The sequence below is a fragment of the Eutrigla gurnardus genome (genome assembly GCF_963514095.1).
Source record: "Eutrigla gurnardus genome assembly, chromosome: 8".
In the NCBI taxonomy this organism is placed as follows: Eukaryota; Metazoa; Chordata; class Actinopteri; order Perciformes; family Triglidae; genus Eutrigla; species Eutrigla gurnardus.
Genome location: NC_139922.1, coordinates 15,098,482 through 15,111,090, shown reverse-complemented (window position 1 = coordinate 15,111,090; position 12,609 = coordinate 15,098,482). Strand labels below are relative to the sequence as shown.

The following is a 12,609-nucleotide window of genomic DNA, read 5'->3' as shown; positions in this document are numbered from 1 at the left end:
TGGGGATTTTAGGCCTATGCATGTTTTTTGTCTGTACCCATCATTTATACATTTGGCCCACAATTTAGTAATCTCCAGAAGCTGAGAAGTAGTTAAAGTGGTTTGATAGAAATGGCTGAGGAACTGTTTTTGAAACTCTTTAAGTAACTGTGTGCAGTTGTTTTACGTGTTCTAACTGTTTGGATGTGTCGTACTAAGAAATACAATGCTGTTTTCCAGGAAGTAAAGGAATGTATTCCTGTTTTGTATTTGTGTACTTGATGGCGTGGAGAAAAGCTTACAGGGTAAAACGGGAGTCATTTTGCATTTCACTGTGAATACAAATCCACATTGCTTATTACAGGGCTTCCACTACATGTATTTGGATTGCACCAACAGCTGGAAAGTTGCCCTCGCAGGTAGAAATAAACTGAAGGAACTTCATCATTTATTATTCAGTGCACCCAATCAAACTCTGTGTTGATACACATTTGCACATATGCAAATAAGAAGCAATGTTAAACTGCAACACTAACTGGAAGTGATCTTAGAGTAAACTCTGCAGAAACCTCAAATCTTATTACGTTTCATATATATCTGTAAATGTAATGTTGTTTTGTTATTCACATTTCATTCCCTGAATACATAAAAAAAACCTACATCAAAGAGAACTGAAAAACAAAATGCAGACTCGCACAGCTCTTTTTCCAACCCCAAAACATTTCGTGTTTACTTTCTTTGTTATGGAAATTAGGAAAAACTCTTGACCTCTATTTTAACTCACGAAACAATCCTTGCATTTAAAGCAGAAAGACAAACCCTCTCTGGCTCTGCTGCCGACAGACGAGGTGACATGGGATAACAGCTGGCATTTTTGGTTTCTGCTACTCACTTTACAGTGGTGGAGATGCGAAGGTGCCTGATTCCAGGGGTCGGGAACTGGCGGGAGTTCAAGTAGGAGATGTGCTGCATGACCTTGTCAAAGGCATCTATGTCATCACCCTCCACGGTCAGAGAGGATTGGTTGGGGTTGAACTCAACCTAAGAAAATATAAGGTGACACCCAAAATGCGTAAGTGTGCCGTCAAGCTGACAATAAGCTATTAATAAAACATCTGACAAGCAAGTTTAATTAATGTGTCACACACAAAGCCCTGTCCAGGTTCCCCATATTCCAGAGGAACCTGGAACTATTGACCATACAGCTGAAATTGTCGATTTCTGGCTGATATATATTTAATTCACATAGTTCATAGTTCATACTTCAGTTAGAGCAGTGGCTTCAAGCCTTGGGGTTAGGATTCCCCAAATGGGTTGCAAGATTAATCTGAGGGGTTGCAGGGTGACTGACAAAATAGAAAATAATTTAATGTTTCCTATTTTGCTGGAATCTCTGCTTTTTCCATTGTAAATTACAGGATATTCCAACCTCTTCAGGCCTCTACAAACTGTTCAGATCCCTATTTGATTTTTACTGATCACAATCCACACATAAATGCAACCTGCAAAAGGATCACACGGCCTCAATGTCTGGAACCACTGACTTGAGACCATTTTCTTGACGCTCTCCTCACCTTGACAGCTGAAGCTACCTCCTCAGGCAGCTGCACGTCCAGTCCTTCCTTGCACGTGTATAAACAGTCGATCACCTTCTTGTTCTCCAGCTTACCAGAGCGGATCATCAGCCCCGCTAGGTTCCCCCGGAAAAACTGAGCCATTCGAGCATTTCCACCTGGGGGAGGTCGGGATAGTGAAGAGGAGAAGAAAACACACATAGTAGTAGTTACTCAAGTGTACATCCCACAGACTTCACCATTTCTGGGCTGGTGATTCAAGCATGCTGTCTCAGTATGCAAAGCTGGCCTGAATGGTGTTCATGCAAGTTAGTATGTGTGCCCTTACAAGGCCTGAGGCCCAGTGAGGCAGACAGGAGAATGATGGATGAGAGGGTACATGCCTTATCCATGCAATGCTGCCTTACTGTGGAAAAAATTACACCAATAGGAAAAAAAAAAATGCATCGAACATAATGAAATGAATCCCCTCTATTGAAGGACTGCAAAATGCTTAAAAAATAAAAATGATGACTCTTAAAATTTAAATATAACTGAGTATTTCAGTATAACTGTGATGTTCACCAAACCCGTCAAATGAGAGGCGAAACGATTGTGTCGTATTTTCCTGTATCAGTCTGCGCCACTGCAGACCTCCACGTCTCAAGGTCACACCATCATCCAGTGGTGTGTGTGTGTGTGTGTGTGTGCTGCAGTACATCTGTTAACTGATATGGAAGCGTTACCGTTTCTGACCCAAAGGTCATGTTATAAAAGAAGAGCTTGCACAACTAAAAATGCTGCAGCCAGGTCAGAACTTTGTGCTCATGGTATGTCTATTTCTGCTCAGGCGTGTCAAGTCGAGGTGAAAAACTGGCTGCTGCAGTGAGAAAAGTGTAAAAATGAAGAATGAAGAAAACGTAAAAAATCACATCCACACTGCATCATGCCCCTAACTGTTACAGAAAAACCCAAATCTGTCTGCATCTACAATGTGTCATTCTAGTCAAAATGGTATGAAGATGCAGTTAGGGTGGTGGGAGGACATGGAGGACACATGAACACATTTGAGGAAGAGTAAGGGAATTTTTTGAGCAACCTGAGGTGGGCTCAGAGACTGACTCAGTGTCATTGTCATGTCCTGAGTTGTCTGTAAAGGACAGAAACAAGAGAGCAGGAAGAGACAGGGAGGAAGGTTGAGGATTCTGCAGTAGAGATTCAGACGGTAAATGCATACGCCATAGTGCATCATTTGAGAATCTAACTAAGAGTTTAGAGAATATCATGCACGCTACATCTTCACACAAACTCGAATTATAATGTAATAACAGATTATCAGGAAGCTTTAAAACAGTTTTTTAGCCACCAAATGTACCAAAAACAACACCTTTTTGTGCTTTAAACTTATTCGTAAATTAATACGTTTTGTCACTTTGTTTGAGAATTATGTCTCATTTAATATTATAGCATTGATATAGCAAGAGTTTACCTTGCCAGCAGGCACCAATGGTGAGCTGCGTTTCGATCTTGGAGGAGTGCAGTGGGTAGTCCTCTGTGACCAGGAAGGGCTCGAAGGTGGTGCCGTCCACAAATAGAGACACGGCGGGGAACTCCACATTCAGCACATAGTGATGCCACTCTTTGTCACACGCCTGTGAAGAACACAGCAGAGGGAATACAAAGAAATTGGGTGAAAGTTACACAGTGGTCTGTAACTAACTTTACTCTTGGTTAAACATCATGTGGGACACAGAGTATCATCTTCTAAACCCTGCACACAAAGATATGAGAAGCAGCTGACCTGGTCGAGCTTCCAGTGGAACTCGGCTGGTTTGTAGTTTTCGGCCTCTGACGGATCCTGGCGGAGCAGGAGGATCAGTCTGCAGTTGTGGACGTACAGCGAGTAGTGGTGTCTGTTCATCTCTGCAGAGGAGAATGTGAATATTTGGAGGATGAGTGGTGATTCATTTTTTATCAACTGCCACCAAACATGACTTCTGTAGAGCCCATGAGAAACACAAAAGTAACTACAGAAAAGAAAAGAAAAAGTCTTGTGGATTCTCTGGCATTACTGTGTTATATTTACTGATGATTACACAGAAGAGGGCAGTAAATTACTTGAATGTAAACACTGAAGTCACAAGCACAAGCCTGTAGCCGTCTGCCTAATGCTTAAACAAATAAATCCCAGAAGTCACACATTTCAGAGACGTTGTCATCATCAGCCGTTAACAATTTGATAATGCACAAGCGTGCCTCAACTGGTCCTCACACTGGCAGAACAAATCACAGTGAAACCAGTTGTGAAACCAGTTCCATAACGAGTACCTTCCTTTGTGGAGGAAGCCAACAAAAACAAGAGAATTCAAAAAGGCATGATTCATCTTTCATTTTTCTTCTCTTCCTTCAGTAAATATTTTTCCCAAACACCAATTGGTACAAAGATTACATATGTAGTTTAATTCTGTTTGGCTATTAAGCAAACGTTTTACAGTACATCAATAACTAAGGCCTTAGTAGGAGTGTGTGTGTTGTGCCCGGTGGGCATGTGAGTGTACAATCTTTTTACATATTTATGCCATGCTTGATGCAACACAGATTGTCTGTTTTCATCACAGCGATCATGTTATTTAAGTGGCTGGTCCGACATTTTACAATTAATAGTCTGCATTTAACTGATGTATTAATTTATCAAAAAATAACAGATCCATTTGATAATAGTTTCACCCCTTCTCTAGTGACAATGTGGTCCAAAGTCTAATGTGTATGCTAAGATGTAGTTTCAGTATGAGAACTGAAGATGAAATGAATGCGAGACATTCATGTTTCTGTGAAACAGACACTGCGCTGAAAGAAGGTCATGAATGGTGCTGATGAAATCATGGTTATGGGAGCTTCCTGTCCGGGGCGCAGCCGTTCTGATGTAATCCTTCTTATATAAGCAGTCGCTGATGAACTGTCTCTCACTGATGTCGCAGAGACTTTACAGTCAATAAGATCCAGAAAATTTTACAACAAGTGACAGAAATGGAAAGGTCAGAGTGCCCTCGGTAGAGGTGAGAAAGTTTCCGTGTGTTAGTCCGCCAGTTTGGCCTCAACACAGAGGAAGTGCTTCACTGGACCGAAGCTATTCGGTGTTAATCACTGCATCTGGCAGTCAGCCACTATTCATTTTAGAGGCATATTTTCAGACACTATAGGTTCAGCAATAATATCTAGTTGACATTAGATACTAAATATGTTATGAAAATGTGTTAAATAACGGATCTGATCATCTGGTCTAAACAATGGTAAACACTTGTGGGGTACAAGTTGTATGTATAATTATAGTGCTGCTTCAATTTGCTTCTCGCATTCATGTCAAATGGTCCAATCAGTAGTTTTTAACTCTATAAATAACAGGTATATTCATGTACAAGTTCATAGTTTGACTTACAAATAATTATAGTAATTGTTCACCAGAGTTTTACAAATATTACTCATAAGAAAAGAACTCTTTAATAACACCAGAAACGTGAAAATTAAGTAAAATAGCTTGGTTTCACCTCAAAAAACTAAAAGTCAAACCAGGGATTTAAAACAGTCAAGATGTCGCTAAAAAAACCTTCAAACAATTAAATTGTTCTCCTCTCCAGGATTGTTACCTGTCTTGTCAGAGTTGCAGAGGATGGTTTCCTTCTCGTGGGCCCCGGGGCCATGTCTCATCCACACAGAGATGGTGAAGGGCTCCTTCAGGCTGGTGCTCACCATGCCATCAGGAACCTTAATGGCCTGCGTGCCGTTGAACTCAAACACCTGGTCGCTGTCGTGGCCGTTATCGGTGGGCAGCCCTACCGTCCAGTTGGTGGAGCTGCTGGGCGCAGGCAGAAGCTCCACGGTGCCAGAGCTTGCTCCTACAAAACAATCAAAGAGTACAATGGCAATTAGGGCGCTTGATTTTTCTTTAAAAAAAAATGTATAATTACATTCCGATGATGCACTACTGAGAACAACCATTTCAAGCGGAGCAGTTACTTACCACACAGCTTGTGCAGTGACTTCTCAGAGTAGGTATCGCGGTCGCAGCCCTTCCCAATGTGGTTGGTTTCCAGGTCAATGTTGGCGCGGATGGACGTGATTGGCTCGTCGCAGGTCTCCAAGTGCATGCTGGGGAAAAGAGCCAGGCTACCCGTGCCAGGCTCGTATTCAATCCTCTTATTGAAGCCTGAAAGAGGAAGCGAGGGGTAGAAAATAATGAAAAGATGTTCTCATGCACAAAACCAACAACATGTGACCAGCCAATACGGCAGCTGTCAATAGAAACTACTCTTTGAGAAGCACTTCGGTTCTTTGAAAATGGATAAAAGGAGCTGCAGCTTAAAGGAGTTAAATAACCTTTTTGACAATGGTGGCCTGTGTGGATTCTGCATCGGTAGATTGCTTTTGTTCAACACAGAGACACACCTAAACAGCGATGGATGACGAGCTGCAGGGACTAGAAGAGAGCTTTAATACCTTGCCAGCTGGGTTTGCAGGTGGGCTTGACGCTGATCTTGACCAGAACGTCCTCGGAGGCTCGGTTCTTTCCACAGTCGTAGGCCGTCACCGTCAGCTTGTACATGCGCTCTTTACCGTAGCTCAGTTTCTCAGTGTTCTTGATGAAGCCTGAGCAAAAAAGGAAAATAAGAGTGTGTTTAATTTCAAAGCTACAGCTATGCTGAGACATTCATAAAGAGCTTTTGAGCTGAGAGTTCATTACCAAGCTAATGTGTAGTCTGATAAGCATGCAAGTGATGAAAAGAAAGTGATGGAATCTGTCTGATAAAGATCACATCTTATCTCAGGTCCTTTTCCCGCCACCTCAAACACTAATTAGATGTCACAGTTGAGAACCTTCACCAACATATATGCTTATTAGAGCCCGACCGATAAAGGATTTTGAAGGCCGATACCGATACAAAAGTTTGTTGATTTAAAAATCTGATATTCCGATATATCGGCTGATATTTTTTTATTTTTTTTTATTTCAGAAACGCGTAACAAAACATTAACAGATTTCCCTAACATTAGTGATTGTTCACAAAAATATGATAATGCAGTTTAAAAATAAACTTGTTTATTTTATTGTCACAACAGAACAGAGGAACATCAAAATATATTAAAGTTCTGATAAATAAAATGTATAAAATACAAACTTAAAGTGTAAGTTTGGCGGAAATTGAAAATAAAGCTATTTTCTGAATGAAAATATATCAACTAAGCCGTGGAGGAAGTAATTTTCGCTCATCACGCAGTTCAGAGCTAGCACGGGCGGAAGCTAGAGTCCAAAATCGCAAACAGTGGGTTAGCATGGGGCCAACAGCCACACGCTTTCAAAATCGCATTTTTAAACCACTAACATTGCTCAAAACAGCGCCAAACCTCGTCAGCAGCTTGCTCTGGGTGTCTACACATAAAACGAAGCACCAACAACTCAGTTCATGAACCCGAAGTTTATAACAGAAGACAGTTAAGAACACTCACCAATTCTACCCCTGCCAGCTCCTCGCGAAGGATAGTCCGTAAGTGTCGATTACCGAACGCAATGCAAAACGAGGGAGACCACTGAAGATTTCGCCCAGAATAAAACGAGTATACTTTTAAATTAGTGGCAGTTTGGCCAAATATAAGTTAATAACGGTGGGTAAAAACGTCGGGATAGTTTGTATACACTTCCAATCAGTTCAAGACAGCAGCCTTATCTGAAGCACATACATGTCACGCGAGATCTCACACGGGAACACGAGAGCTGCGTTCGGTAATCGACACTTACGGACTATCCTTCGCGAGGAGCTGGCAGGGGTAGAATTGGTGAGTGTTCTTAACTGTCTTCTGTTATAAACTTCGGGTTCATGAACTGAGTTGTTGGTGCTTCGTTTTATGTGTAGACACCCAGAGCAAGCTGCTGACGAGGTTTGGCGCTGTTTTGAGCAATGTTAGTGGTTTAAAAATGCGATTTTGAAAGCGTGTGGCTGTTGGCCCCATGCTAACCCACTGTTTGCGATTTTGGACTCTAGCTTCCGCCCGTGCTAGCTCTGAACTGCGTGATGAGCGAAAATTACTTCCTCCACGGCTTAGTTGATATATTTTCATTCAGAAAATAGCTTTATTTTCAATTTCCGCCAAACTTACACTTTAAGATATAAATAAAACTTAAAGTCCTTTGAACAAAAACACAATAACAACCAAACATAAAGTTACCAGTATTAAAAGACTTGGTAAGCTTCATAAATATAACTTCGAACAAGACTGGAGACAAATTCTGTTAAGTTCTATAAGGGTGTTTCGTCCGTTTTTATTTTATTTTTAAAATATTCGTTTATCGGTCATTATAAATGCCCATACTGATAGTTTGGAAAATGCCTAATATCGACCGATAATATCGGCGGGCCGATATTATCGGTCGGACTCTAATACTTATTTTATATCTTCCCACTGATTGTTCTCCTCATATTATCACCCGCTTGCGTTTCTTTTTCATCAAAGCAACCATCAGATATCCAGGCTCAGCCTTCTTTTACGGGATCTTTAATTTTGTTTTACAAGACTCAAAGATAAATAAACCTACAGTCTGACACGGATGACCAACTCGACTTTTCAAGGAGACCATCGTCATCTCGCAAAGGCAAAAAGCTGCCTTGAATTCTAAGTGACGGTCTTTCGTTTACACAAATCAATGTGGCGTGTCAATAAAACCCTGGCTCTTAGGCACGCACTGCCGCTTTTCCCCGACGTGCACTAACACAATGCTGCTGGGTGTAGGTTCTTACCGTCCTTGTCGACGGTGAAGGGCACATCAGGGGTGACAATCTCGTAGTTACAGATTTGACTGAACTGGAAAGAGCAGTCGGCGTCCACCGCCTCCACCTTCAGGATGCTGTCATACTTCTTTCCCTCGATAACGGTGGCTTTGTAGGACTTCTCCTTGAACACCGGTGAATACTCGTTGATGTCGTTCACCTGGATGTGGACGGTGGCCCTGAATGGGACACGCGTGAGTTAGTACACTGTCAGCTGTGGATGTTCAAAAACATTCTTCAAAATGAATGATTACATTATTACGATAATGTCTTCCAAGTCCGTTCATGTTCACACTGACTAATAATATGGGTCACTTTGGACATCACCGCCATGACAATTCCCACAATTGGCAGAAGGATTTAATTATAGTCTAGCTTTGGAGTTCATTGTTAAAAAAAAGGGAAAAAAAGTCTGTATTTCATTATCATCATTATCTTAATTATTTCCGTGAGGTGCCTATATGAATGCAAATCCCTTTTTTGTAGCAGAATTGACTGCACTCGGATTGTTGTAACTACAGTCAAACTAAGACAGAGAGCAACTCGTGGTTCCAATCAGATGCAGAAACGTCTGAATCGGTTGACTCACTTGTGGGATTTCTTCATGTTGGCGCCATCAGGACCCTCTCCGCAGTCGTAGGCTTGGATCGTGAAGGTGTGCTCTTTCTGCAGCTCGCAGTCCAGCTTGTCCTTGGCCCGGATGACCCCCTCGCCAGTGGACTTGTCCAGGACCACTGCCTCGAAGGGGACATTCTGCCCGTGGATCCTGAAGCCGCAAATCTCACCTGAACACGTCAAGAGCCAAAAGAGAGTTTGCTCAGAATAACTGACGTCAAGTGTGAAATATTATTGTCCAAATTAAAAGTTATCATTAACAAAGAAACCATAAATTCACGCAAAATAAATAAATAAATGTAATAAAAAAAAATATCAGCCACAGGTTTTGGGTGCCAGGGAGTTGTAGATTGGGGTGGGTGGTGTCTGTGGAGGAAGCCCAAAAGCACTGTCATATGGGTGAGTATTTGAGGGGGGGAGGGAGAGGATTGGGAGGGTTGGTAGAGGATGTGGGACATTTAGTATCATAGAAGACGGAGTGTCTTTTCCAAGCCACTTGAAACATTGCATCCAGACATGCAGGCAGAAACCAAAAAGATATGGACAGGCATTTCACAGGGGTACTTAGGATATTAGAAATCAAATTCATGAAACCAATCCCAAAAAAGTAGGTACACAGGTAACAGTATTTGAAGTGAAGACCATTTATCTCTGTAATGAATAAAAAAGACAGCCCGTCGTATGATAGAAACAATAATTAACATAATAAAGTTTTTAAAAACGTAATAGCATTGTGATAAGCACCAATCCAGCCATCAAAACCCCCAAAAGTCTGTGAAAGAAAAAAAAAACAGGCAACACCACTGAAAATGTTTTTCTTAATCAAAGAATGTCTTCCTGTGTAATTTCACCCAAAACTACTGCAAAATGAATCAAAATAAAGTCAAATGATAGAAGAGAAATAAACCGCTACAATAACAGTATTCAAAACAAAACGCACTGGATGAGAACTGGGGTTAGAAATATCAACTTGCGTGACATCCACATCAAATGACAACTGCAGCCATGCTAATGGTAGAGATTAGTGGTGGAGAATTAACTCAAGAGATCCACTGAGGCAAAGATGCAACGACAGAAACTTTTAGCAGAGAGAGTTTGCATTAGTTAACAATCTCAGCAGCTTTCAGTTGGCGACTTTAATGTCAGAAAAGTCCACAGGAGTCACTGTACCTGTATAGATCCGATCACTGCCACAGAGAGGCACCATGACAACGGATGATGCCTTAAAGACTTTTTCAGACCTTTTATCGTCTTTATATACAAATTAGTGTCAATTCCTGCTCCAATGGAGGTGGAGTGGTTGATGAATTATCTAATGTGTCCTTTCAGATTTGACTTTATAATTAAATGTTTAAAAACTCGGCTTTTCCTTCCATATTTTCAATTGAAAGAATTGGACTAGACAAAAAAGGCAGCAAAGTGACTGAAAACTCCTGTTTTAAAGCAGCTTTCTGTTTCCTGGTGACAGCTGAAAAACTGTTAGGGTCTGCAAACTGCAATGGATGTCTCATGCACTGATATTTCTAAGTACAGTCAGCCCCACATCACACTTTTCATCCAGCTGTCGGAAGTCCAAAAACATTGAGGGTGAGAAAAAACATAAAATCGAGAGAAAATCAAATGTGGAGATTACAGAGCATGGCGGGAGTTTCCGTGTAAAAGTGTGGATGCTGTTTTTTTTTTTTTTTTGCGTTAGTGGGTTAATAGTAACAACTAAGAACAAGGCAGAAGAAAGAGCCCAAGATCACCTTCTTCGGTGAGGGTCACCTCAAAACTCTCTACAAGGAAGGGAGAGAAGATAAACCCAGATCAGTTAAAAGAAAAGTTAATGTCTTAGAGAAGACACAGAGGACAGGAAGGAAACAGAGTTTTGCAATAAGATTACAAAATCACCAACAGAAAATATTCACTTTCTCACAAGCAAAACATCTTCTGCCAGTTGAAAGAAATGAAGGATTAAAACATTTATGAAGAGCCAGTATTGTCAAAGCCTTTGAAGTTTTAATTATGTCTCAGCAAGACTTTTTAGAAGAAACAACTAATGAAAAGTGACAGAACATCCAATTACGAGCAACAGAATCTTTTTCCTTTTTTTTTGATATCAGCATTTTTTAGGGGATTCTGGAGAGTTCATCTAACTCAAAACACTGCACATATATTTTAACTAGTAGACGCATTGCTTAGTTCACGTTGGAAACAAATTAAAATGTATACTAAATGATAAAGAGCAACTTGGTAGTCGAAATAAATAAAATGCTGACGTTTATGGAGTCCTTCTGTGCTCGGCTGTTTGTTTCAAAGCTCTGCGAGGGCCTCCCGTGGGTCTGACCTGGTCATTTGGTTTTCACCTACTAAACAATTAGAAATGGATTTCACATTAGGGACTGCTATTCGGGGCCAGTCATGCAGTGGGAGTTGTGGGCCTCCGTGGTCACCGCGGCTCTAATGACCGGCTCCCACCAGGGCCTTCAGGAATTCCTCAGCTTCTCACTGGTCAGTGGTCACACGGGACTCTCGGCTCTGCTCAGCTATCACCACAATTGTTACGTTTTGACTTGACCTGCAGTGGTAATTTAACGGCTGGCACTAACAACACACAGTGAATTATAATCTCAGAATATTAATTGGCTAATATACCAATATCTCAACATTAATTTAAAACTGGGTTGCAGAAACAAAGAAGTCTAATGTTCCTACGTGGGTCAAATAACAGATAAATGCTGCCTGCTTTGTGTTTTATTGCACGGTCATCCGTGAACATGGAGCTCATTTTTAAGTTGTCGTCGTCCCATAGAGTATCTCTCTAACACACACAAATTCATACAGTAGCTCCTAGTTCATCCTAAATATTCACATATTCGCACTAATCGGACTTGATTGGTGATTGGGCTTCTTTGGCCTGTGGGTCAGCTTCACAGTGAACCTTGTTCGTTGGCACAGATGGCCCAACTAGCAGGAGGCTGGCACACCAGAGCCGGTCACCCCTGCTGCCACGTGAAGCCAGATTTCTAGCTCTAGTCTCAAGAGGGGACCGAGAGCCAGTTTACAGGGACAGGCGCCTGTTCCATCGTAAACCCTGCTCATCGAAAAACAAAGCCCCCGGGTTAAAGAAGTGATAGCATAGTGAGAAGGGGCATATTATTTAACTCCATGCCCTGCAGACGTTATGGACCTCTATCTGAAGCTGCCCAGACGATGACTGCCAGGTCGGTCAGCTCTGGAGAACAATCAGATTTCACATAACTTTGTGAAGAATATTACATGTGGCATCTATCAGATACGTAATCTAAGAGATTTTTTTTTTTTTTTTAATTCATCAAGAATATGAGTGGAATTCAGACAGAAGATCACACAGATCATCTTATGTGAAATGGTGGGAAATCACTTCCAGTGCTTTAGTCTGGAGTCAAACCTGGTGTGATTTAAAATCCCAGCTCTGCCTTTGTACATAAAGCACACTAAAATATCTATTTTGATATGAATATCAAAAGCGTGGATACGGTAGCCAGCTGTATGTCAGTATGACAGGCCACTACTAGGCGTGTATTAAATGATTGTTCAACAATGAGCAAAGTTATTCTCTCATTCACTACAGTGAACATTTATCTCAGAAATAACCAAAATCACAGAAATAATTAAATGAA

The 12,609-nt window shown here is 41.2% G+C and overlaps 1 protein-coding gene across 4 annotated transcripts in view; it reads right to left on the bottom strand.

Moving 5' to 3' along the window:
- The window catches only part of clstn1 (calsyntenin 1), a 36,660-nt gene that overhangs the window by 8,045 nt on the left and 16,006 nt on the right, over positions 1-12,609 (bottom strand). Inside the window, exons 3-13 of one of the 4 annotated variants that reach the window (XM_084015765.1) lie at positions 10,714-10,743; positions 8,940-9,135; positions 8,321-8,529; positions 6,027-6,176; positions 5,551-5,736; positions 5,177-5,425; positions 3,334-3,455; positions 3,022-3,184; positions 2,632-2,682; positions 1,554-1,711; positions 872-1,020 (exon numbers count right to left, since the gene is read on the bottom strand). In XM_084015765.1, the coding sequence (XP_083871891.1) occupies positions 872-1,020; positions 1,554-1,711; positions 2,632-2,682; positions 3,022-3,184; positions 3,334-3,455; positions 5,177-5,425; positions 5,551-5,736; positions 6,027-6,176; positions 8,321-8,529; positions 8,940-9,135; positions 10,714-10,743 (1,663 nt within the window). The remainder of the gene's footprint in view (positions 1-871; positions 1,021-1,553; positions 1,712-2,631; positions 2,683-3,021; positions 3,185-3,333; positions 3,456-5,176; positions 5,426-5,550; positions 5,737-6,026; positions 6,177-8,320; positions 8,530-8,939; positions 9,136-10,713; positions 10,744-12,609) is intronic. The other 3 variants (XM_084015767.1, XM_084015766.1, XM_084015768.1) reach the window with 3 other exon arrangements.